The sequence below is a fragment of the Chanos chanos genome, chromosome 1 (genome assembly GCF_902362185.1).
Source record: "Chanos chanos chromosome 1, fChaCha1.1, whole genome shotgun sequence".
In the NCBI taxonomy this organism is placed as follows: domain Eukaryota; kingdom Metazoa; phylum Chordata; class Actinopteri; order Gonorynchiformes; family Chanidae; genus Chanos; species Chanos chanos.
Window position 1 is genome coordinate 19,038,396 of NC_044495.1, and position 27,988 is coordinate 19,066,383.

The 27,988-nt window shown below is 40.3% G+C and overlaps 1 protein-coding gene across 1 annotated transcript; it reads right to left on the reverse strand.

Annotated features, from left to right (window-relative positions):
- Window positions 1-828: 828 nt before the first annotated feature.
- cand1 (cullin-associated and neddylation-dissociated 1) lies at window positions 829-17,473 on the reverse strand. Its single transcript, XM_030773795.1, has 15 exons — window positions 17,174-17,473; window positions 14,790-14,933; window positions 13,388-13,542; window positions 12,995-13,118; window positions 10,254-10,510; window positions 8,874-8,979; window positions 7,753-7,898; window positions 5,988-6,280; window positions 5,737-5,878; window positions 4,022-5,515; window positions 3,819-3,914; window positions 3,563-3,732; window positions 3,312-3,476; window positions 2,821-2,928; window positions 829-2,582 (listed from the first exon to the last, which is right to left on the reverse strand). The coding sequence occupies exons 1-15, from the start codon at window positions 17,239-17,241 to the stop codon at window positions 2,358-2,360; spliced, it is 3,693 nt and encodes a 1,230-aa protein (XP_030629655.1). The 5' UTR covers window positions 17,242-17,473; the 3' UTR covers window positions 829-2,357.
- Window positions 17,474-27,988: the final 10,515 nt, after the last annotated feature.

Sequence of the window (27,988 nt, forward strand, 5' to 3'; positions counted from 1 at the left end):
CATGGGGCACTGCTGCTAAACACCTCACCACCATCAAACACATTCCACTGACCATAATGATTAACTTACTCTGGCAGTCGTTTGCTCTCTGTAACGTATACACCTTTTGAGTCTACTATCACCCTCAAGGAGGCTGCACTTACATTATCAAGTGTTTAATGTTAGGAATTTGAAAAGTCACACAAGATGTGGCTTACTGTGTCTGTTAAGTTACACACTAATATATATATATATATATATATACACCAAAAATGTAGTAAGCCTTAATTTATGAAAACAACATGTCCAACAAATAACAACCATGATTTAATAATATGAAGAACATTGTCCAAATGGACCGTCAAGGTCACTGACAAGGACGATTTTGTTTGAACTGCAATAAGACTGGCCACCTAGCAGATTCAGTGTAAAGAAACCAAGGGTAATGTAATGAAAGCCCTCAGTGGGTATTTCAAGAACATATTTTAAATGTGTTTATTGAAGTGGCCACAGCCATCTCTATTCAAACATGAAGAAACTGGGTCCAAATAGAACAGTACATCATTTTCTCATTGTGATTCCGTCGAGGTTGTGTGTGTGTGTGTGTGTGTATTTGTGTGTGAGTGTGTTATAGGCAGGGGGTAATATTTCACAACTGATGAATAGGAAGAATCTTGATTTGAGATGATTATATTCCTTTATGCAGGTGGTGTTCTGTAAGTGCAGAGAGAGAAGTGATTCCATCCGCTGCTGATGGAGTCTTTCCTAAAAGGCCATTCAGAATTTATACCCTAAAATTCACTTCATTCCAACAGCTACTGCAACTACACTGGAAGGAACATGAGAGAATTTGACAGTAGGCAGAAATGAACCTCTTTATTGGGCATTTCTCACTGATGGATTTGTTTTCATACCATCACACACTTCCAAGGGTGTGGAACTCTGAGCGCACACAGCTATACAAATAAACCTTGCCAGTGTATCATATACACCACGGCATTCTGGACACCACAATCAAGCCACACTCAACTGTATACCCCATCTGCATGGTCTCATCAAAAGTTTCATGAGGAATGACTGGGCCAATAGGGCTAAGAAAGTGTCTTTTTCTTTTTTTTTTTCAAATTCAAGACATCCCATAAAGTGAAGAATGTGTAGCAATGTGTCAGGTTCTAACCTGAGGTGACGATATTTAAGTGGGATATGTTCTATTAGAGTGTCAGATGGAATGTAAAAATAAAGTAGGCAATAAGAAAGAGGCTCTGCTAATCCAATTGGACAGATCAGTCATTGAAACAGTTCAGTACAAACACACCAAACCAAACCAGCAACTGCAAAATGAAAACATTTCTCTGGTAAAAGTTATGGAAAGACTATCTCAATATAACCCTGTGTTTGAACAGAGAATATTCTCAACTCTATTTTTATTCACATATGTGCAGAACTCATGTCCATACAGAGCAGTTATTTCTCATAACAATGTTGTTTTCATATTTCATTTTAAACGCTTGAGCAAACAGAACTGTCAAGCAGAAACAAAATGAATATTGTATACCACAAGCTGATGAAAACCATGTAATTCAGCAGATTGTGAGAATGTTATGGGGGGAGCGAAAAAAAAAAAAAAAAAGTAATACTACTTGCCTAGCCAACGCATCATCCTTCAAATATAACCTGCCTCTTTACTATATCTAACACCAAAAATGTCTCTGAGAAACGTCCCAAGACCAACAGTTAACACAAAAAAGGAACAATGAAAAAGCAATAATAAAAAAAAAGAGAGGATACAACGCTCACTAACTCTGGTTTGGTAGGAAATAAATGGAAATAAATGGTAACAAAAACATCAAGATGGTCCTTAAAACATCAAACTCGGCATTCTATTTTGTTTACCCATGTAGATCCTGTGTGAGTCTTCAGCCCAGAATGTAATAACAATGCTCCCATTGGTAACCTAATGCTTACACAGTTCATTTCCATACTGTCTGTTCAGCTAGTGCCGCCAAATCAGTTATTCCACAGCACCCAAATCTCTGTGTAGAGGTACCTGTGAATTCTCTGGAATGAAGGAACACAAAACCAAAAAAAGAATAGAGGGACAGGAAATGGAATGATGAACAATCAAAGTAATTTCTTGTTCTTTTTAGGGGAAAAAAAACAGGAGGAACGCAGTGATAAACTTTGAAGCTGAAGAGAAAGTACTTCTTTCTTTTTGTAAGGGTTTTTTTTTTAATTATTATGTTTTTCTTTATTTTATCTTTTTTGTTCTCCTCCTATTACTGTTGATTCAGTGCAATGCATGGAACGATAAAAGGGTCCCCTGGGGTTTTTCTTGCGGCGTTTCTTGAAAGTGACGATGATGGACAGAATTTTTGGGTTTAACTGGTGTCCATGGACTCCATGTTAGCAGATGAGGAGTCCCTCTGGATGCTGTCAAAGATGGCCGCCAGCTCAGGATTGGAGCTTATCTGGGACTGGAACTCACTCATCAGAGGACTCTTCTCTGCCTCTGGGATGGTAAGCAGGGCCACCACTGCCCGCATGGCCGATCTTTTTAGCTCATCTTGTTTCTCAAACTCCTGTTTCACTGAATTAGCCTTTACCTGTAGCAATGTGAGAGAAAAAAAAATAAACTTAGTAAATCTCAGAACCTCAAAGATCAACGAACCAAAACAACATGTTGTGTTAATTGTAAACATCACAACAGAGCCCAACACATGTTGAGAGAAGTCAAGAGAATACTAGGATTTTTTTTTTTCCCCCCAATGAAATACTTGATGAATGTGATACACAAAACCAAACCGTTGTTAATTATATTTGTGGAAGACTGCAAAGGCTCACCTTTGTAGTACATGTAGCTCTAAGAGGCTCCACAAGTCTATCCAGCCTCTGAAGAACTGCACTAGGGCACAAAGTAGACAGCCTGGCCAGCATAAGGAATGTCAGCATCTGGGAGGGAAACAGAACTCATGGCTTTTAACCAGCACCAATGTCTGTGGTGATCCTCATCTGCATGTTTCACCCCATGTGTCTATTTATGATGCATTATGCCATGGTGTCTTTGATTTTACTACACAGCTTCTTTTCCTGAGCAACCTTTTATAAGCAGAATACGCCTCAAGCACTGAACTGAATAATGTGACTAATTCGACTAATTCATTTTAGATTCAATGCCGAGCACCCACAGGTGTGCCCTACATCTGGGATTGACAGTTTGACTCCACTGTGTGCTTGACTGGTGTAGCTGCCATTTGAGGGGGAGATCATGGCAAAATGGAGTGAAGAAGAAAAAAAAAAAGTCATCACAGAAGATTAAGAACAGTGATGCCTACCTTAATGTCATAATGGTCCTTCAGGCCATCCTCAACATGGTTGAGGAATTCAAAGATGTCAAGTCTATCTAGGCAGCTGTCCAGCAGAGTGTACATGCACTCAAATGCAGCCTTTCGGATGTCTAGACCATCATCCACTGTGTGTTTAAATGGGCCCATTTCCACCTACAATCGAAATTTTCATTGAGTTTTATATGGGAAGAACACAGTGTTAAGAACAAGAACAAGCAGCAGTAAATATTGTGCATTACCTCTCTGATAAGTTCCTTGCGCACTTTGGTCTCATTATAGAGATGAGGGAGAACAGTGTCCAAGAGGTCACGAATGAGGGAAGGCTTGTTGTGGGCAGCAGAGTTAAACGTTACCAGGGCCACTCTTCGAACATTGAGGTCTGGATCTTCCAGCGTCTTCAAGAAATCACCTGAAATCCAAAGCAAGTTATCAACCCGACAAACAACACTGAACAGTCCTGGTGCGCTATCCACTTTAAAAATAATGTACCCATACCTATGCAGTTCTTAAGAAGAGGATCAATTGTCTGTGGGTGGTCTGAAATGGTGAATTTAACAGCAGTAACTACTGAGCTTCTGGCGTAAGATGACCCTGAAGGAAAAAATGAAACAGATACAAATGAATATCCCAGAGCTCGCGTATTGTACGATTTGAGTATAAATTTGATTAGATGATCCATGGACTCAAGAGAATCTCACCTGACAGTAAATAGCCCTTCAAACGAGGCAGCAGTGTTTCTGGATCTATAAGTGTTAGCTTGCCAAGACACTCTGCTACCACATTCCTGGTGCCTTCCTCTGTGCACTCGCAGTGTTTCAAAAGCAGTGCCCACACGCTCTCCACATAGGGTTTGAGACCAGCCACAGAAGCCGAGCTGATGATCTCCTTCAGAGAGTGCAGCAGCAAGTACTGCCTCTTGGGCTGTCCAGAAATCTCCTGTAAAACAAATGGCAGGTACTCCGGCAGGTTTCCCACACTGATGCTTCCAAGTGCATACGAGGCAGCTGACTTCACCTCTTCACTGGCCGAAGAGAAAGCATCCAAGATGACCGTTTTAAGCTCGGGCTGGCTGCTAAGGTCTACGTGATGACCAACCTCACCTAGCGAAAGCAGGGCCAGCAGACGAATTGAGTCAGTGGAGCGGGAGTTCTTCACATCCTGGATGAATTGACCAACTACTGCTGGACCCTCTCTGGGACAAGCACGGGTGAGAGCGGCCACGCACTTGGCAATCGAGTAGTAGGACTGCTTGTGTGTAAGTGCAGCACTCTGAGAATACACAGGGCCTGTTAGCATACGCAGAAGGTCCATGTACCCCAGACTGGCTGTGCCTGTGCCTACCAGCGCCTGGAAAAACTCCAGCATTGCGCTGAGGGCACCACCTTGCAGCAGTGGTGAGCGCACCAAGGCAATGAGCTCAGCCAATATGGAGCCACTGATCTTGGACAGAGAGTCAGGGTGAACCTTGGCCAGGGTGGTCAAGAAGCTGATGGCCATCTGTGAGACATGCATGTCGCTCTCGCTGATGAGGGGCGGAAGTTCTGCCAGCACAGCGTCTATCATAGCTGGGGTTACACTGTCACTGTAGTTCTTTACCAAGATGTCCAAGGCAGCCAGGGTGCTCAGCTTCAGAGCACGCTGGTTTTTGCGTAGGAAGGAGGCCAGAATGGGCACGGCCTCACCCAGGATGGGTCGCAGGTCGATCTTCAGGGGTGAGCCGGCAATGAGAGTCAGTGCCTTGACAGTTGTCAGTCTTGTGATCTCATTCTTGAGACGCTCTAAGAATATATACAGTGTCCCTGGAAGGTCAGCACCCAAGCTGTCCCCAAGATTGCAGATGATCTGTCCCATACATGAGATAGCACGCTCCTTGACCTCTTGGTCAATATCGGCAGCCTTCAGCCTCTTGATGGTGCAGGCAAAGAGGTCAGCAATGTAGGGCGATGCATCAAAGGCGTCAGTCTGCTCAAGTGGCCGGATGACCCGCACAAGTTGCTGGGTGACAAGTAGGGCCTCAGAGGTGATCTTGTAAAAGGGGTCACCCACGCAGGCCACAACAGGGGGCACCAAGGCCTGAACATGGGGATGGAAGACTTGAGGTTGATGGTTGCACAGGATCACATAGAGGCAGGACAGGGCATCTATCTTCAGATTGGAGGAGCTTGATTTATCATTGAGGGAGAAGATTATTCCTGTGTGGAATACAGACATAAATCATGGTTTTCCTGACACATAAATACATCTGGATATTAGTCAGAGTGACAAAAGAGCAAGAAGGAACATTCTAGCCAATTTCACAAACTTTTCTAAAACAACTTCCCCATGAAACCAAAGGACATTATGCTATTCAGTCAGTCCTTTGCAAGAATTTTCTTTCTGCTTTGACATGGAGGATTATGCCACAAGCACATACCTGGGACTAGTACTGGAATATGCTGAGTAAGAGCCCCAGGCAGGACATTCACCAGCTCTGTCAGCATGTTGAAGCAGCACTGACGGGTTTTCACACTCTTTTCTTTCATCTGCTTGTGTAAAGCTTTCACAATCATGGGCACCTACAAAAGCAAATAGCTTTTATGTCACCTGATACACTTACAATCTGGAAAATAGCCAACATTTCATCTATGTGGCCGTGCAGATACATGTGTGTCTGAGTTCCTCTACCTGGCTCTGAAGCATGGTGAGTGGAGTCTCTCCCTGTTCCATAGCATCCGGGTCACACAGCCAGCTCTGGGCCGGGCGTGTCTGCTTGAGCAAGGACAAGTAGGCATGGAACACATCCGCCTTCACATTTTCCTCTCGCTCTTTAAAGCGAGCGATAAGTGCCGGTGATACAGTGCGGTAGAACTCGGGCAACATCTCATGCCTCGTGCTCACTACCGCATCCAAGCACTTCGCTGCTGCCCGTCGCACCTTCCAACTCATGTCATCATCATCACTGTACTCGTCATCACTTCCTGTACCAGACACACGGTGCAGAGTAGAGACACAGATTTATACAGTAAGGCCAACAAGGTCTGACTTAAAAAAAACAACAAAAAAAAACGTCCAAACTGTTCTAGACTGTAACAAAGAAGACAATTTGTAAAGGGAAATGATGGACTAGAATTTCTATTGCTAGCAGGTTTGTGGAAACATATACAGTGGAAGGTAAGTGACATTCTCAGATATACAGAGGTATACTCCTTTGGCTAGTTCTTGAAATTTGGCTTCCTGTACCACTTCAGAACTACCTGAATTTACCAACATACGCAGACAGCAACTGTGGAGACACAGATTTCTCACACTTGAAGCCACTCTGATGTGTGGCTCTGTCAAACACATCCTATATTCCTGCCATCTCTAACAAGTTTTCCTGGGTTGTTTACAAACAAGTGTGTATTCAGAAAAATGAATTATTGAGGGGACTTCAGAATGAGAGAAAAAACTAAATGGGTTTAACCACGCGTGTAACTGAAAAGGAAGTCAAAAACTTGAAGTCAGGAACACTGCAGAATCCTGACAAAAGAGCACATGCTGCTGAGAGAGAACAGAATTGTTATGCATTTTACGTAGCAGCGCTGCCCACTGAGTTCATCTATTCCTAAGAAACCACCATCATGTTCCCTGAAAAAGTATTTCATTCCAGTCCATTAAAAGGCATTTTTCAAAAAGACATACAAACCAGCAGACACTGAGTACCAACAGAGCTTTCCAGTCTCTACTATTGATAGAATTCTTTTATTCAGAGAATTATTCATAACTGCCACTAAACAGAATGTAGAATAGGATGCCTTTCATGACACAATCACTGCAAATGAGACAATATGTGATACATGACAACCAGATAAGAAAGGGAAGGGAAAAACACGAGACAGCTAAGCTCTCAATGATGAACTTCACACATCTTCACAAGAGCAAAGGACTAGTGGTACAGTAGTTTAAAGCCTGCCTGGACTTTACTGGATAATAACCCCCCCCCCCCCCCCCCCCCCCAACACCCCAAAACAGCCAATTGCCCAGCTAATTCATTTGGTTAGGAATGCTTGGGTCTTATTCAAAGGCAGCAGACTTCACCAAAGACTGTTCATTCATCCACTCCTATAATGAGGGCGATTTGACAGTCTGGTTCTGGTCTTTCACTCCTTCCAATGACGCCTTGCTCTTGCACTCAAATATACACCAGACTGCTTCTCTCATTGAACCACTATCAAACTGCTACACTAAGAAGTAGTCATAATTGTAGACTCAATCTGTCAATTTCCTAGTGAAAGAGCAGCAAGATTAATGATGTTATGGCATCATCATGCCCATGCAGAAGGTGCCACATTAGGCTAAGGTTCATCAAGCTGCAGAATTACAGCCAAGAGATCTTCATAGGGGCAAGGGAGAGACAACAGATTGTTCTTCATTGGTTTGTGGCCAATGAGAGTTGACAAACATCTCATACCTTGGTAGTCTTCGTCTGCACCATCAGCGTCCATAGCATTCTCGTCTTCATCCTCATCATCGTAGTTGTAATTAGGATCATAAGTCAAGTACTTGAGACAAATGCTTATGACTGTCGGAACGTGGGGGTAAACTTCCTTTGGACACCTGTCATTGAAATTGAATGTTTGTAATAAGTGTATAAATAAAGCATAATAAGGCGAGCTGCAGGTGTTAATATTCTCTCTGGTTTCATCATGTTTACTTTTTCAGTTCTAATCATAAACAACAACCATCTTATCCTTCAATGCAGATAAGCTTATGTTGTTGCTTTTGTTTTGCCTATGCACTAACTTATTTGAATAAATAAATGAAACACACAACATAAATAATTAAAAAGATAAGAATAAGCCAGTGGGATGTATAAAACCACAGTGCTAAAGAGACTGCTAAACAGAGGTCAAGGAGATTGTGCAGTCAGTTCTTCACCAGGATTAGACTGCGGTGAGGGTGAATGCTATGGATACACGCACATCTCTGACTAACCGACATCACATTCTCACTGTATGCATCGGCACAGAGCGAAGCAGGCTTTCCCCAGGTACTGAAGAACATAACTACTGCCCTCCACTCAATGACTAATGGAGTCTTAAGAAATACAGAAAAAGAAACTTCAAAAAAGGGTAATGTGCTGGGAAAGAATACCCCAGTTACAGAAAGTACCGTTCAGTTGTTCAACTGGCAAGTCACAGCAGGCCCATTCTTGGCATGAACCTTATGTTACTGTTTTTCCCAGGTATTCCCTGACTCATCAAGCTGCATGACCATGCACAATGTGTTAGTCCACAGTGACAGCACAGTTATATAGCTGTTATATTCGGCAGTATGTTCCTGAGAGTGGTCAATCACTTTATATATTAATCCAGAGTCAGTAACAAAATGAATGAACGAAATAAAATTGTGTGTGTGTGCTATTTAAGTACATGTGCTGTGAGGACTCCAGCAGACTTGCATGAACAAGATCACTGTTGTATTACTAATCTAAAAAAGCATTATATACACACAGTATAATCAATATAGATATATACACTCACATACACATTCTATACATATGTATTTTTTTTTTTTATTAAGTTGACATACCTCCTGACAAATGATTCGAAGGCCTGGATGCAGTACTCCCTCAATTCATCGTCATCAATGTTGCAGAATTTAACCACTAGCGGAATGATCTTCTCTAAGTATTCGCCTGCAAAGGAGGAACACACACATTTATGTTCAAACAACATTTCTAATCAAAACTAACGTTGACTGCCAAGCCCTCGGAAAGATCTAAGGAGGCTCTAATCTGTAAAGGCGCACAAGGGTTGGGGGACTTTTATCAACAAGCAGTAGCTCACTCAGAATTACAAATCACTTTAGAGTCTGGTCTGATAAAGCCCCCTCGCTTTTCCATACAATACAGAGAAAGATCTTAAAAGATGACAAACTTAATTAAAATAGTAGCACCAGAGATAGCTGCAAAATGGTTCTGAGTGCGTTCCACTGAAGCAATCTTGCACATCTTGCCTGCTGTCTCTGAGTCATCAAACTGAGGCAGTAATTGGTTGATGGCATAATTGCACGGCACTGCTGCTAACCTAAATGGCTTGTCCCTTCATTTCATTTCCACTGAATACTTTGTCTCTGCAGTGCAGTGACGGGGCAAAACCATACGACAAGGTGACAGGTAATAACAGCAGTCCCAGAGATCATCTTATTGCCTATCATCGGCATTTAGTCATTTGTTCGGTCAAGCTCCAAGGAGACTCAACTTCCTAGAAAATCCTTCCCCTGTTACTTCGTTGCAATGACAGCAGAGAGAACAAACAAAGAATGTTTGCTGTATTTTATGAAAATGGTCAACAAATGAAAATAATTAAGTTCTATCACAAGGTCTAGAAAATTTGAAAAAATGGTGTCATTGACACAGTGAAATGAAGGAGATGGGGAGTCGAAGCCGGAATCCCTCAAACCACACATCAGTTCAGGCAACCACACGGTGTAACATCATCCCAATTCAGTGTCAACTTCAGTGATCTCAATTTGAACATAAAATTGTCCCACATTTGAAGGGATTTTAGATGGCACAAACTATGAAGCAATGAGGTGGGTGTCTGCAATAACTCTTGGCAGGGGACAACAAATTTAGAATACGGGGGTTTTTCAAAATGTATCATTGCAAAGAACCTTATCTGGTCTCCATGTTTAATCAGATTATAAAATCAGCACTAATAAAATCAGAGCACAGTAATTATTAAATGACTGGAGTTCTGACTGTGTTCCATACAAAAATAATGTATGCTTGTTCTGGTGCTGCTAAAAAATAAATACGACTTTGGATAAGTACACATCATAAAATGGTTTCCAAATTAGTCTCATGAATTTAGCCAAAACCAGAGGCTTTAAACATAATATAAGACCAGTAAAAAACTACAACAAAAACAAAATAAGATGCCCTTTGAGCAATCAGCATGATCTCACCGATTCTATGGCCCGCCTGCCGGCTGATAGCTGCAATGCATTGAATGTAAGTGCGTGTTGTAGACATGGAGTCATTGCGAGAGAGCTCAGACAGTAAGTGCTCAATGAGGTCCACAAAGACCAAGTTTCCACAGCTCATAACCAAGTGACCCAGGGCAATGATGGTCCTCTTCCTCACGGCAAGGCGGGGGCTGGTCAGCTGGGGCAGTAGGCAGCTCAGAATGGAGGGATGGAAGTTGACTAACAGGCCTCCTTGTCTGTTAAAAAAAAAAAAAACACACACAGTTAAACTCAAGTACTGATCTGAGAACTAAGAACTGAGAACTAACTCCATGTCTTGTGCTGTATTGCTGAATATACAATTAGTCTTATGTGTAATTCCATGTTATGCAGTAGGGCTGAACGATTAATCGATTTTGAGTCGAAACCGCGATTTGAAACAATGCGATAAGCAAATCGCAAAGGCTGTGATTTATGATATACGTTATGCAGCGTGGCTGACCCAAGGTTTAAACTGTCCTGTCAATGGTTTTTTTTTAGTTCATGCCGTCCGCCTTGTGTGACAGTCATGTTCACCAATCAGAAGTGACCCAAAGGTGACTGTGTATACTCCCACCAACAACAAACACATGAAACCTAAGGAAAGCGTCACATTTGTGGGGCGGAAAAATGGCCTCCGCCGATCCAGAAGCAACGGTGGACAATTTAAGTGCAGTGGAAAACCCACGAGGTACCTGGTACCAAAAATTTCTGAATAGCTTCTATGAATAACAGACCATTGCTATAGAACTATCTTTTTTAGAGGAAGCAATAATTTTTAAATCGCTTCACCTCGAGGTCTTGTATCACCTTGTCGGGGTTTATATGGCTTTAGTGACTGGCTCGCCGTATATCACCCCTTACATGTTCAGTTGTTCTACGTTTTATGCCAATTACAAAAATGTAATAAACATGCTGAAAGCAGTTCATATCTTTAGTTTCTCATCCTTGCATTAGAATACAGAGCAGTTAATATTTTGATGGTATCTCATGTGGTAGTGCTCCATCACATGTTTTAAATCTATTACATAGTGAATATTGAACTGAAGCTTGACTTTAAAAAAATTATATCACAAATCCAATCGAAATCGCAATATCTGTCAGAAATATTGCAATTAGAAATGTTCTCCAAATTGTTCAGCCCTATTATGCAGGCGTTCTTGTGCTGTATAGCTGAATATACAACTAGTCTTATGTGAGACCAAATAGCCAATCTTGAATTTATGAGAGAGTGGGCGGGTTAAGAATTTGCATTTTTTTTGAGTGGCAAATACTCTTAGGCAGACAAAACTAGATCCACACAAAAGTGGATGTAGTTAGTCAGTAAAATAATATAAGCACAAATTTCCTGAGACTATGACTAACACAAACTGCAAGGTGAAACGCTAAACATGAAAAACACTTCAGGGCTGCAAACCAAAATGTAGTATGTACAAAACTTAGGCAATCCTACAGTGAATGAATGGCACATATAATAGACAGTAACACTAAAGCAATAAAGAATACAATGTTGTAAATGCATATATCTATCTGAGGTACAAATTTTAGGCCATCCAAATGCAAGCAGTAAAAGGGCTGTCCTGACTGTTATCAAAGAGACTCAGCCTTATGCATTTAAAACCCAGTTACATGGGTCTGCGCATATGCACAGGTTGTGGAATATTTAGCTTGCCCACTGTGTAGCTCATGTGCTCCAGCTAATTGTTTTTACAGCTATGCACAGAAACCACGCAGTGTCAAATAAACAATAATGAATGGTTAAGAGAGGAAACAGGAGAGGATTTCCAGTGACACTTGAAAGGGATTTATGTAAAACTGCCACCTTGTGTACAGAAAATCATGATGCGCTGACAAGTATGAAAGTTGTGTACAAAACGTGTCAAACATAGCACAAAGGGATGGGAGTCTCCCAAGGCTAAAGATCTGACTGCTTAAAAGGGTGCGTACTTCTGGACCACAACTTGGACGTACATACAATAAGTCACCTTGCCGGCGGATATGTACGCTGAACATGTTATATATTTAAGATAATATTTTTCATTTCAGGCTATTATCTGAATCAAACAGTTTCTGACAGGTACAGGTAAAAAAAAAAAATAGACAAAATGAAGGTACGCACACAGGTACACCAGCTGAGAAAATAAATTAGTCCAAGCACTTACAAGGCTATTTATCACTAATATCAAGCTACTGAGAGCAGTTCACAACACCCCTATCAATCTAAATCAAATTTTGCTTGGGTCAACCCTGGTCTGTTTACACCAATCAAAATGAGGTATTTATGTGATTTACTCCATAAAGGCTACTAGCCTAAACCATATTAACAAAATATTCATGCAAAAGGAGCTATTGTTGAGAATTCTACCCTAACATGCCAGCTAATGCCTACTAATGTTGCCATCTTGAAGCGACTGTAAATTGGCCTGGAATTAAAGCAAGGAGACACTTTAAATACCAAAATCCAATTCATGAATACACAACTACAGACTCAAGACTTGGAGGCAGAACAAATCTGTGAGAAAAAGCAGCTCAGCGAACCGAGAAAACGGCATGAAGGGGTTCTCAATATCAGTGAGGAGAAATACAGGTAAAGATCAATTGGCAAGAGCCGATAAGATCCCAGAGCTGACTCTACCACGACAAAAACACGTAGTCACTTTAGTCAGGTTATGTACTACTCATATGTAAGCAGTCAAACACACCTGCACAGCATGTCTGCCATAATATCCAAAGCCTCGAGCTGCACAGAGACGTCTTCCTGTTTAGCAATGGCACTTGTGAGACGACCTGTGATCTTTTTGCATACACTGGCAGCAAGGGCGGAACCTGGAGTCAGAGAGAAACGCACATGAGGTCACCAAAATGTATCAGATGGGCTCTGTATACTCATAATAACCTATAACGGTAGAGAGTCCGTGATCTGAAATCTTCAGAGACTTAACAACATGACTTTGTTAAGTTTACCTTTTCTTAACTCTATCAAATCAACATTTACAATTAGATGCACATATAACAGGAGAGAAAGACTATGAAAGCTTGTATGTCAAAAAAGTTATTCATGTTTGACTATAAAACAAAAAGGTCATGGATCATACCACTGGACGCTGGAGGGAGCTCTCCAATCACTGTCTTGAGGCCAATACTGGAAATGTCTCGCAGCTGCTCTTTGTCAGAGAGCATGTTGGTGCACAGTGTATCAACAATTGTTTCAACTTGGTACTCCTTCACTTTGCTTACAAGTGGTCCCAAACTGTAAAAGAAAAGTGCATTACCCTTTAAATGACTTACTGATGTCGCAAACAAAGTTTAAAACAATTCAGTGTCATTCATGCATCAGTACAGTTTAAGGTTTGATAAATAAGAAGCTTCAGGAGTTCAACACCTAAGCTAGTAGTGAATCTCTAGCTACACTGGTATCTGCGCACAAATGATCTCTGCCAAACATCAATATACACAAAACAAAACTCAGAACCATTTCCAATATTTAAAACAGTACATAATAGTGCCTCAGCTGCATTCATCCCAATCAGGTCAGGTTAATACATTTTCACACAGTTTAGACTGATGTCACAGGTCAAGTCTTCTGCGGCATCCTCCTTATACTTCTGTAGTATGTTGGTGAAGTATTAGTTGACCATGGCTAGCTGCTTTTATTAGTCCATTTAATTACTGTAAGGCTATCATCATTCTTCCACAACAAGTTAGAACACTTGACATTTTGTTGATGGTGGCATTTTGTTGTTTAAGCACCACACCCAAGTGTTCAAATGATCACTGAATCGCTTTGTACAAAAAGGTACTAAATTTGCACTTTAATGGGTTATACCATGTCAGAAAAAGCAAACCATAACATGTAGTCAGAAATCTTCATTCTTACTTTAACTGTGTGGTAACTCATCTAAGCATATGACTTTTTACATGTTTAATCGTTCAGGCTACAGTTTTTTTGTCCACCATGTGACCATAGTCTCCCTCACTAGTTCTCAATGGATTTGCTCATTTTTTGTCTTTCACCTTGTACTTGTGCATAGACATCAAAGTTGATGTGTATTTACTTTTGACCTCAGCTGACAAATGACAACCCCCCCCACCATCAACCACTCTGAGCAACTATTCCTGACAAGTTCGTCTGCATGTTGACCATCACTGAGGCTCCTTTCAGATGTGTTAGCGATCTCTACCCCTTTCAAAGTCACTAAGATCTCTTCCTGTCACCATGGCAGCCCAAAATAATGAATAAATGTTCCTGCCCAACATTTTTATACATGAATCCAAGTACGATGGGATGTTAAATTTTTAATCAACTCTTGAACAACAACTGTGTGGAAGTGCCTGCTCTAAATATACTTTGTATTCCCCATTTAATCAAGGGTTTCCCTTATTCTGACAACAGTCTTTCTGAGCATGTAGGTTAACTAACCACGACACCAAAAACAACTACATATTCAACAGCAAAGCATTAAATGACAGAATCCATTGATGTCACTCTATTCTCACCATTTGACAGCCAAGTTCTGCACTTCTCCATTCTTGTCCTCCAGAAGTTTGAGGATCATCTTCACTACCTTCCGCTCACTGTCATCATCCAGTTTGATGGAGTCCTTCTGCAGCTCTGACATCAGATCATTGGTTGCCATGAATCTAGAGGAACAAAGAGAACATAGAGTGAAGCTGACAAGCATCCTACATCAGTGCAAAACTGAATACGAGCAATCCTACAAGTCCAGCATGTTGAACCTCACAGAAAGCAATTTATGTCAAGTCCAGGCTTAATCCTTGTCTGAGAAATCTCCTCAGTGTGTTTACATGATTGTCAACCAGAAGACTAAGTTTAGCTTGGCAATAAGTCAACGGAAAATCCATGATGAAAGTCCCATCACTCGTCTCTCTTGTCATGGTTGACTCATCATAATCCTAAAGAGGTAAAACTGGTGCATGCTAACTTCAAGACAACATTTTGTTTTTGGAATTACAGAAACTTTCACCACAATGCTAATACATACTACTGGACAACTCTGCGATCTAAATGTAGCAACTATGAACTTAAATTTGAGGTCAGGGAATGTCCAGTGAGAAATCAAACATGATGAATGATGCATGCTTGGTTGAAACCATTCCTCAGTGTAGAGGGAAAGCTGCAACAGCCAACAAACACAAGTAAAATAGCTGTAATTGTGTGTAAGGTAACGTTAGGATTTCCAAAGAGACTGCCTCAGACAGCCTAACGCTCTCACAGGATGGAGAGAGAATAATGAGGTTGGCATATGTCACATTTTCTTAAAGATAATCTCTAACTACCACCCCCCATGCCCCTCCCCCCAAAACAAACAAACAAACAAAAACCCAGATGAGAACATTTCAATATTTCAGTCACTGATGTGAAGCCTCATGTGAACAGTAATGGAAAAAAATGTACATGCTCTCCACTGACGATGACAGTATTCTGGCATGCTTTAAATACCTGAATACTAGCAAAAACTACTGTAGTTGTGATTGTTTTTCAGAATTGTTTTACGGGGAGTACGTCTTCGCAGAGGTGCTTGACAAATAACCTGGTTCTTACATATGCATATCCAAAGACACTTCATAATACAGCTTGACTGACAGATTTCTGTGTTACGTGTGCAGAGTACACGTGTCCATCAGTGAGACAACCTGTTCAGGAGCCTGGAGCATTTCTGGCAAAATGTTCTGACACAAGAGAATGCACTAATGTGGGAATGGGTGGAAGGTCTGAACTTGCGTGTAAAACATGCAATATCATTCAGTCACTGTGGACTGCACAGAACATAAGTAAAACATGGTAAATCTGCAGTTGTCATAGCCTAAAAGAGCCTAAAAAAATCTGTGATTTCTCCTGTAAAAGGCTAAGGTGTACCATCACAAATGATTAAACAGATAAACCTCAAGAGCTAATACTGGGCATTTTACAGTGACATGATCAGAGTTTTAAGTGATAAAACAAACGTAAAACGTCAATATGCTTACACCTAGGCCTGGTGGGTAAAGGAGGACTTACAGAGAAACAACTGTCACTTACACCCGGTGGGCAACGTGGGACCCATGTCGAGGTACACACATCGTAGTCTAATTCCACTGGCCATTCACGCAAAAATAGCAATAGCAAACGAACAACACAAACGTTCAAGCGCGGCTGCAATGCAAGCTAACGAGTATTTAAGTTGCTGTCCAAGAGAGCAGTCACAGTCACATTCTAGCTCACGTTAGACTGAAAGGCTACCAATCACATCTTGTAAATATTTACAGAGCACTACACTCAATACACTCCTGTTTTCTCTGTCATCACCTTTCAAAATTAGACGTTATAACCTCACTTAGAACATTAAAATCATAAAAAAAAATTCCGCAGTTATATAGTGAGGCAGTTTAAATTGGTAAACTGGACTGCTACAGTTAGTTTTGTTGCTGTCTGCGTTAGCATAACTACCTTCTGCTAATATGCTAGCCTAGCGTTAACTACACTGGCGGTCTCTATGCTATCTAGCTACATTAGCGAGCTAACTGGCTGGTCCAGTATCACTGACAGTCTCTATCATGTCATACACAGCAAACACCAGCCTTTTCACTTGGTTCCAGGAACACCTGCTGCAAAACCATGGGTTAAAATTATCTAATGTAACTTCAGAGAAAGCAATGGCTACACAGGGCAGGCGTTTACAGTATGTTTGCTAAATAAGCAAGCTTGCTACACAAAACGGCGAATGATTTGCGGCCTAACTAACTTGTGCATCGTTCCTTAGCCGACCACTTGAGTAACGGGCGATCCCATTCTCCATTAATAAGGTCTGGACACAAAACAAATGGTACAAATGCATATGCATGTAAATGTACTTTGTTTTAGATTTGATGGCATGTCTTACCTGAAATCCTTGTCGCTAGATGTCATTTTTTCCAAGAGATTAGAGATATGGTATGAGGCACTCGCCATGTTTGCAGTCTGTTGGGATAGCTTGCTAGCAACCACTTGTGAGTATCGAGGGCCAGAATTAATTACCTAAACCTTTCGCTTTATTGTCTGTAAAATGCAACAGGCTGTTAACAATTATTTGTCTTTACTTAAGATTCGAGGCGGCGTTCAGAGGCTTTAAGACGCAGAACTGACTTTCATCCCTTTGAGTTTGGATGTGTTTGAATGGAGATCTCCTACTTCGCTCTGCAGAGGGAGGAGCTGCCAGTCCAGACGTTGTCGTTGACAGGTCAAAGTTGAATATGCTTTTTGGAGGCGGGACCCGGAGCAATCGTTTCTTGAACGTTCTTCTTCTGTATTCATATTGGCGGGTCGAGAGTATTGTGTGCGGTCATTATGGTCAATGTTAAATAGCAACAACAGTGACAATACTAAAAACCATCATCATAATCAGCAGCAGTATCGTCGTCATTATTATTACTGTTATTATTATTATTATTATTATTATCATCAACAACAATAATATTAATAATATGACGTATCTCCAACTAAAATCAGTCTCCTACCACAAATTATCTAAGTTCTTCCATCTAATTAAGTACTATCAGAATGGCAAAATATAATTTTTTCACCCAGTAGGCACACCTTACACCAGGAGCTTTCAACTTTTTTCGACATGCGCCCTCCCACTTTGTCTAGGTTTGAACTCATGCCCAGCCCTCCCCCTCCTTCTTCACTGTACTTGCTGGTTTACACCAAAAAATCTTCTAAAAAAAAATCTTGCGCCCCCCTTGACAGGTGCTTGCATCACCCCCACACCCCACGGTCGGGTCCCACAGGTTGAAAACCCCTGCCTAACAACACCCCTGGCCGATTCCTGTAAGATTGGGGGGGGCAATTGAGATGTTGCAGAGCAGACTGCACAAATCCTGCCATCAACAAAACATTGTCAACCAGATTTTGCCTCACTTCTTTGTACCAAACCAGACACTCACATACAACATGCTTCTGTTCACTGTTCCTTAACAAGTTTATCTGCAGCGTCATTCATTACAACAATCCCAAGACAAACCTAACAAAACCAGATTCCACATTCTCATACTCTCATATTCATCAGCAGAGTAAAAACAACTACCAGGAGCTCATAGACTGATATGAGAAAACACTACAAACTGGAAGTGCCCAAATCCAGTCCTGGGGGTCCAAAAGCCTGCTGCTTTTTGTTCTCACCTCTTGATTAGAGGCTGATTTTTAGCTGAAAACAGGTGAGTGTGCTCTTCAGCCAATGACAGACCATGTGTAGTTGGTTGAAAAGAAAAGCAGCGGGACTTTGGCCCTGCAAGACAGGATTTGGGCACATACAGAGCCAAAGCAAAGTCAGAACAGGCTCCGCTCTATGCCAAACTTCCACTACCCACCGCAGTCCAGGTTTTCTAGCCAGCAACTCAGCTGAGTAAATTAGAAAATTATTTGCAAGGTTTTTTACTTCACCAATGGCCTAAACCTCTTGTTTTGTCAAACTCATTTTGCAGCAGCTAGATCTTCAAGACCTAAACTTCATGTCATCAAATATGCCCATAAAATCTAAAACAGGAGCAATCTGAGAATCCTTGGCATGTCATCTAAGTATTACACAGTAACAGGGACAATGTAATGTAATGTATGCTTATATGTTGATATAGCTCTCTGAAATCCACCAGCAAAGTGCTGACCAATTCCTATACAGTCTACATATATTGGTTTGAGCTTCAAGACCACTCGAAATTTTCATAATAATTAACAGGCATTATCGAAGTTTGGCAGGTATTCAACAAAAAGACAGCATTTAAACCCCTCTCTCATGTCCAAAAATAGAGCTAGCATCACGTTAATTACCTTTTTACATTTAAACTCTATGAGTCAGCTGAGATCACCAACTCACTGCCAAGCCATGCCTCTAAAATGTTAAAAACAGTCATTTGCTACTCCTCTCTTGGAGAAGTGCATACTTGCATATTTATAGGGAGCTTAAATCCCTAATCCACAGCCTATTTTCAACAGTTAAAATAGCATCAAGAGGAGCTGCTGCTATATTTGAAATATTCCTGACTTCCTTTCCAAATAGTTTCATCATCAGAATGTCAAGAAGCCTCAATGCACCTCCCTTTACTTGCAAAGATGTCATTTGTCATTATGTATAACAATGAAGATGGAGCTTACTGAAATTATAAACAAATGTAATATGCACACTAAAAAAGCAGAAAATAAAGAAATTGTACGATTTGTGTTGGTTCTTGAAAGCCAGTTGAACAGACTAAGAGGCAGACTAGTAATGGTGATGTTGTCAAGACAGTCTCAAAGTCTTGAAACAGTCTTCTCATTTAATTTTGGAATCATTGTTAGGAAGTACATTTATCAGAGAAGCTACATAGCTACATAAGCTACCATCACAAATGCTGAGGAGTGCACCGAGGTCGCTAATAGCTATGGTACAAGCTGGTGATGGACAGGTCTCCTCTGCTAAGAGGAAGGTGAGCATGTCAACAATGAGAAGACAGGATCCTTTCAGATCTCACAGACAGTGATGCTGCAGGTCAGAATTGCTCTACTTTAGTAGTGAATGGGGTAATGCGGAACTAGACAGGAACGACTGAGCTCAGCTCCATGTAGTGGTGTCTGAGACTAGTAAAGCATTATATACTTGCAGAATAAGAGAGTAACAAAAGTCACTCTAGGGATAGTTTTCTTGAGCTATATGGGGTTCACCCAACATCCAGAGGTATGTATTCATTTGACTCTATTGGACTATTCTGGCACTGATGAATTGGAAGGGAATGGATGCAAGGAGTTCACTCCTCTATCAACATGCGGAATTTATGATGATACGAGTGATATGAGACAGCTAGTTTTTTTGTTTTTTTTGGTGTTGTTGTTGTTGTTTTTTAAAGAGTTCAGATGTGCAGAATCTGAACTGCAATTCTAAATTTTAACAATTAGCTTTTAAACAACACAAATTCACCTCTACTGTTGTTTATACTTGCAGACATGTAAGATTGTAGATCTACAGCAAACAACAGACCTTCATACACAATTTCACATATACATGCCACAAACCTTCACACAAACCTTGTGTTGAGCTGTACAGTCTCACAATTTCATAAATTGTTTTTTTTGCACTTCATAGCACCCATAGGATGTATTATGTTCACCCTAAAAATAGAAAGAGCCAAACCTTTTTGATTTTTTCTGTTGGTCGTATTCTTGTCATCACTTTGCACACCTCAACCTCCCTTACCAAACATCAGCCACATGCCACAATTTACTGTATTTGTAACACTTCACTGGAAGTAACCTATAAACCCTATTTGACCTCTGTCAGGCAGCCGACCCTGAAACTCCAGAGGCATGCTCAAATTCTGTATTCCAGCCCAGCCGTCCATCCTAGTCTTAAAGCACTGTATTTATATGGTACGCACTTTTATATTTATCTTGATGGCTTCAAAGACAACATTCAGTAGCACCCTAGAATAAACCCCATGATACTCCTATGATCTTGCCTGAGGTTTAATGAGTCTGAGATTTCAAACATAAAATCTTTTGTCATTGCAGTTCTCTTCCGAATCCTCACACTACCCAGAGACATCCAGCCATCTTAACAGATCCAGTAACCCTCTCAACTGCCTGAGGGAGCCTGGTGGGGAGCAGTGTTATCTTGTCCACTCATTACAAATCAACAGTTTTGAACACCTCTACATGAGTGCCTTTAATACTTGTCCTAAGCTGCTTTTTCCTCCTTTGACTAACATCCTTAACACTTGATGGATCTCCTCCTACTTCACTATTGTCAGTACATTTCTTCCGATCTGACTTCTTTTTTTTTCATTTAGAGGCTTGTGTTTGCTCAGTGAAATCCATATTACCAAATATTCAGTCCAATCCATCTGCGTTTTTACCCATATTGATTGTGCATCAAAACTTAAAGGTTAATGAGAATGCCACGGAAAAAAATGTTTGTGAATTAGTTTTGAATATATCAAAACTAATTTACGTATCTGTCCATTTGTTCTTTCTTCTTGAATGATGGGTATTTGAGCTCTTCAATCATGAATGTATCATAATATTGATCAGGCACAGAAAGTTATCAGTTTGACTTTAATACTTCGGCTGATATTATTCTTCATTGTGACAAAACATGTCTGAAAGGATTCACATTCATTGAAAAATGAGGGGGAAAACCATAAAGTATGAATGAACATACCAACAACATTCTTATGATAATAGTTGTATAGTTGTGTTTGCCCAGTTACATTTATTCCAATGGTGTTTTTCTTGTTTTTCCTTTGCTTTGTTTTGTTTTTGTTATGTAACATGTCAATTACTACCTGAAAGATAACATTAAAAGCAGCAGTTTAAGTCTTGCAGGAAAACCACGCTAAAGAAAACTATGGAGAAAAATAGAAAGAAAGACAGAAAGAGGGGGAGAGAGTGAGAGAGAGAGGGTCATGTGTACTCAGAGTTGAATAAGGGTAATTTGGACAGGCACAAGAGCACAAGAGATATAAACAAACCACCAGCTGACATTGTTTGAAGATTCAGAGGACAGATAGATATAGATTTAATCAGTAGATTTCAGCATTATTTATCTCTTTATATGATTTATTTGATAGCATTTAGGAGAACTGTGCTGTCTTTGTCAGATCCCAGTTTCTAATTGAAATTCAGCGCAGGTTTTCTACATCTTCACTAATTTGACTCTGAAATCAAATAAGGTATGGTTTGATGCACCACACTGTTTCATAACTCAGTGGCAGACAGGAGGTCAAACACGATTAAAATTATGATTAAAGCTCCATCAGCAGCGCAGTGAAAAGATGCACAGTGAAAACTCACCCTTACACTCAGAAATCCAACCCCAACTATCGTTTAGTACTAGTCTTCAAAACAGAGGAACCACAAAGACAGTAGAAGTTCAAACACTTCTGAATACATTTTGAATACATTGAAAAGCTCATTTTACTCCTCCTCCTACTACAGCTAAAGTCACTACTATCAGTGTTGCTACTACTCCTACTAAAAGTACTATTACCACTACTCCTCCTCCTACTTCTACCAGTAGTACTATACTACTTCTGGTACTACTATTACTGCTACTGCTACTGGCACTGCCACTACTAGTATCTGGAGTGCTTTCAATCCCGCCAACCCAGTTGAAAGCACACTGGCAAGAATGGCTAAAAATAAGACTGTGTCATCATTTCATGATTTGTACAGAATGCAGTATTCCTATAATGACATGAGTCATCTCAATAACATTACTGATTGAGATGATCATTGAAAATGAAAACTTGGGCCAACATTATGATAAATTATATGACAAATATGAAGCTATCGTGTTAAAATAAAAAGAATTTTGATCAAGTCCTTGCACTCTGTCTCTTTTCCAACCCATGGGCAGTCTCTCAATTTATGTTATCACAGTACTCATAGTGAATGTGAGAAATATTTGAGAAGTAAGTGAAACACAAGTCACTCGTGTAACAATATTGATAGCTCTTTGGTGTAACGCCGTTTGAGAAGAGTGTTGACTGTAAGTGGAGTAAAGAGAATTATTGACGCGGTGACGTTGTGTTCTGACAGGTGTGTGTGTGTGTGTGTTTGTGTTTGTATGTGAAAGAGAGAGAGAGAGAGATAGAACAAGAGAGAAAGCAAACAGACAGAGATGATGTACTACTATTGTGGAGAGGCAGATCCCTGTTCTGACATAAATCCTGATGCTATTGCCCAAGACTTATCTGAGCTTTTTTCAGGCAATCATGCACATGATGTCCCAATTATATTACCTCAGGAGGGCACTGGTGTGTGATGAGAATGGAGATACATGACTGTAGCAATCACATAATGGCACAGCTCCTGCAGGCTTTACTGCTCATATGCTTTCAGTAAACAACAGCAATCACAGGACACAAGGATAGATCTAGCCTAATTTGAACAGAATTGTGTTTGCAGTGTTTGCACATCTTTTTCTTTTTCTCTTTATTTGTCTGTAATAACACCTATGTGACTTAGCTGAGTGGGACTGTTTGATGATAAATTCGAATGGGCTTGAATGGGGTTTGGACAGAAACTGTCTGTTTACAACAGTCCTTTGGGCCCCGTCATCAGTTATCAAATGGTAACTGTTCTGTCCTCTGATAAAGTTCTGTTCTGTCTCTCAGTGCTCTGATCAGTTCTCTCTCTCTCTCTCTCTCTCTCTCTCTCTCTCTCTCTGACAGTTAACGACAGAGATTATGAAAAGATGTTCCAGAAAAAAGCTTTCCTGCCTGTTCCTCCCAGTATAATTGTGATTTTTACATATGTAACAGATTATGTAAAGGTAAGGGCAAATGTTTTCAGTGTAGGGTCAGTTTTCTTCCATCGCCAGTCAACACAAGATTCCAAGATTCTAAGCAACTGAATCATTTCCATGAAAAGTACTTGGAGAAGTTATGTGTAAATACTGAGATTACATAATTTACTCAATGCCTACACCCCTGAGGCATGATTTTCTGGAGAGCTTAATATATTAATGCATAGTAACATACATGCAGTCTTTTATGCCTAATTCGTCTTAACTAACCTAAACAAACCTGATGATTCATAAGTAGGACAATCTAATCCTTTTTTTCCATTTCTCATATTGTCTTTTGATGTAAATATATTTAAGGCAAATTGTGATGCAGGATGTGTACATGCACACAAGGAGGGAAAACAAGAATCTTACTTACAGTTTGTACATTTAACAGCTATCACAAACAATGGCATCCATATTTTTGTCTCTCATCGTCTAGTAAAAAAAATCATATCACTCAGCTTCCAGCTCTACTTTTTTAAAATCGATCACCACTTTTCTTCTAACATGTAGTAAATCCAAGTATTTTATGACCACATTTGAGTTACAACCATCATTAGGTCAATGTTATTGCAGTGCTGTATCACTTTGATGTATGAGATGATCTTAAACACTTCTTTTGCTCAGAAGATGAGTATGTGTTCTGTAAATGCATAAATGTTGGATAACTGTTGGATACCTCAAGTCTCCTAATCAGTGTTTATTTCCCTTTCTCTCTCTCTCTCTCTCTCTCTCTCTCTCAGGTGTCCTTGGACTCTAAATGATCAATACACAATATACATATATATATATATATATATATATATATATATATAAAAGTACAGTATTTTCTTTACATTCTTTTGATTCATTTTTTCTTTTCATACACACACACACACACACACACACATATATATACATATGTGAAAAGAAAAAACGAATCAAAAGAATGCAAAGAAAGTACTGTCCTTTTACATGTCGCTTCCCACTTTCTTCCATATGGAACCCACCTCACGCAACTGTTTCGATTTCTGAATCATGGATGCTATAAACACAACACACTGAAATACACTTAGACTCACTGAGGTAATGTAATACATAAAGAGGGAGGCAAATCCCACTAACACCATCACAAGCCCCTTGGCCCATCAGCCAGGAAGTTTCACAACAGCACTTCATCTTAGTAATCATCGAGAAACATGGCATATGTTTGACTTACCCTCATTTACAAGTACCTCTCAGAAACCTTATAAGTACTGTAACCTTATCATGCTGCTGACCACATTAGTGAAAATTAAAGTTTTCTAAAATTTGAGGGCCAAAGCCCTGATAGTATTTCTCACATTATATCCTTGGGTTTAAGGTAATGTACTGCTACCAAATAGCCATAAAAATACATTTGTGTGTGCAGAATAGATTTACCCATCTGATATTACACTTTTGTTTGGATGATTATCTCTGCGTCCCAGGTTCTGGTCTTTTGGAATGTGATGACAGTTTAATTTCCACTCATAAATTGCACTTTGCTTTAGCACTTACTATTGTAATATGCCTTAGAGGAGATTTTGACCTTACCTAATCAGTCTTGCTTCTGGTCAGCCCATTCTTGTTCACAACACATTTGACTAATCTACAAACTTCATTTAATTCTCATTTGATTAACAAAAGCATTGGGTCAAAAGCATTGTCTCTGAGAATGTTCTGTCATTGCTAGTGATTTAATTGAGGTTGAAATGCCAGACATATACAGGCCTTAATCCTCTGATCCAATTTCATTTCAACACAAGTTGTTGTCCAGAGTTTTCATGAATGACAGCTTCCCTGGCTGGAAACTGGAAAGACAGCCCACATTCTCAAGTTGATTTTGATTAACAGCATTTCTGTGATATACAAATGATTTGGATGTGCATCGGTGTGCGCATTTTCATATGATAGAGGGGTGGAGATTCATGAGGATAAAGATGGCAAATAATAGGTGAACGCTAACGTGAGGTTAAGCCCTTTTACAGAGTGTGTGAGATGATGGTGGGGCGATGTGAAATAGCTCTTTTTTGCTTCTGTACTAGTGATCTTGCTTCTGTACTTACTAAACGCTCACGTGAGATAAAGCCTTCTTAATTAATATGGTTTCTGAGGTCACAGGCCACTACACTCCAAATCTAGACCTTTGATATAATCTCTCAGTTGCAGCTGGTTTTGCACGGTTGCTTTCAAATCTTGATCCATCAAATGAGTTAGTTTTTTAGAACTGTATGATCATGAATTCTATTTGAATGCTCTGTCTGTACACTTTGCCTGAATGGCCCTTAAGATTCCCTGTTCCCTTCATGATTACCAATATTTATCACTTTTGTTTCCAAAAGACAGTGTTGTGTCAGTCTTAACTACTGCGACCTTTTTAACAACAACCTGGAGCTTCCCATCACAACCCTTCCGTGAGACTGCTTTTCAGTTGAAACTGTGCAAAATATGCAATGGACAGGACTAGGTCTGATTAGCCTGTTATGCTCCTGAGTGTTTTTCCATTCATTGTAGATTAGCTGGAACATCAGAGAATACTTGGAGGGGAACTGGAGGCAATTGACTTTGTGGTTTTAGTAGTAATCTCGCAAATGAGGAGAAAATTAAATCTTGGGAACCTTGAAAGTGTAATACAGTTTGTTTTAATAGTGTTGCCTATCTATCATTCCGTGCAGTCGATAACAACTGCACTGTAACATAATTTTCCCATCTCATCCCCCAAGGCCTTCTCTTCTGACATCACCCACCCACCCACCTATCACAATTCAGCTGCAAATCACATCTTCTAAATATCTTACGCAGTCATTTAGCTAGTAGTTTTCTTTGAAAGCAACGAGGAGATTGTGACAGCACATTAGGTAGGTGAGCTTTGAGCTGCATAACCTCTGAAATGGAGAAGGATCCTTAAATGTAACCTTGTTTGAGTTTTCAGCATAAGGTTTATGTAATGACATAAGTCGCCAGTTCAGTAGTGAGCGCAGATAACTCCATTACCATTTCCTACCCAACAATGCATTTCAACATGTTACAACAAAACACAATAGGTGGTAGCCAGGACTACAAGCAATAGTGCCCTGAATTACAGCCTCTCTCAGTTGTGATTCATGCAGAGATCTTCTATAGCAGGATGTGCTTGTGTCTCTTCTTTTTCAGTGTTTTCTGCTTGTTTATTGATCCCTCTCACTCACTGGCTGGCTATTCACAGCATCAGAGGCCTTTGTGCTTCATGGGCGTGCTCAGTAAAACTCCACATGACCACAGCTAAGCAGAACAGTTTGCAGAACACAGAGATGAAAAGGCTTGATAACTAGGAGATCCTGACATCAGAAATGTGATGACGCGTAAGAGAGATTTAAGAACAAATAGGGTTTATACTGGGATAATCAGTCCAAAGGGATAAATAGAATTTGCTTTGTAGTTATCACAGAGCAGACATTGAGATACATTTTTAGAAGGGAAAAGGTTTGTTTATACTGTGCCAGATCAGAGGCTTTATTGATCATCTTTGATCAGAACAAATGCAAAGATGCGTCTGTTCTAATCAAAGATGATTATAGCAGACTCTGCAGTGGACAGTGCCATGGTTGCTACGCCTCGAGACCCACAGTAGCTGCCAGCGGTCGTTTTGATTCATGGAACATCAGGACATTTGACAAGCTGCATACAGGAAGCCAAATAAAGACAAAGCCAAATCAAGACAAAGTTGCAGCGTGTCTCTGACATACTGGAGGACACATGACGGTAGCATCTGGTACAGGGAGGTCTCGCTGGGACCAGTGTCTGGACTCCAGCTTTGCCACACAACAAGAAAATATGACTGACCTCTTTTGCTGCCCTTGTTAACTTGTCTTTGTTGGCTTAATGTCTGATACCACCTCTCCAAACTAAACCTCAGAGAGTGTTACACAGAAGGTGACATGACAATTAAGTCATTTCACAATTAATATTTTTTCCCTTGTGCTTGATATTTATCTTTCCTTTACTCTGATATTATTTCATCTGTCCTCTGTATCTCCTAATGGACAGCAGGGGACACATTCTATTAGGACAGCAGGTCCAGCATTAGCCAGTCCATTATGGAGGATAAAAACTGTCATAAATGCAAGTCAAGTTTTCACCTTGACGATAAGCACCAGCCGAAACCATTAAAATGAGTTTTTGTTGGGAGGACGTTCTCAAGTGTCTGTCTCTGTCTTTATTCTGACAAATGCAGACCTTGTGGATATGGTATGGGTACCTCCAAAACCAGAGAGACTGCTGTTTGAACACTCTAGGGAATGCACACAAAGTGAACAAATTTAATGCTTCCCCTTGTCACAGTTCTGCAAACATCCTTTTGACTGCTTTCTCCCCACTCTACCCAAAGTAATTACATGGCAACGTGTCTTTCTTGTCTTCTTT

Excerpts from the sequence above, each read along its gene's own strand:
- cand1 (XM_030773795.1), bottom strand. The coding sequence starts at position 17,241 with ATGGCGAGTGCCTCATACCATATCTCTAATCTCTTGGAAAAAATGACA. Across the intron at positions 7,899-8,873 it reads TTCGAATCATTTGTCAGGAG|GTGTCCAAAGGAAGTTTACC; the intron begins GTATGTCAACTT and ends TTTCAATGACAG. Across the intron at positions 5,879-5,987 it reads TCACCATGCTTCAGAGCCAG|GTGCCCATGATTGTGAAAGC; the intron begins GTAGAGGAACTC and ends TTGCTTTTGTAG.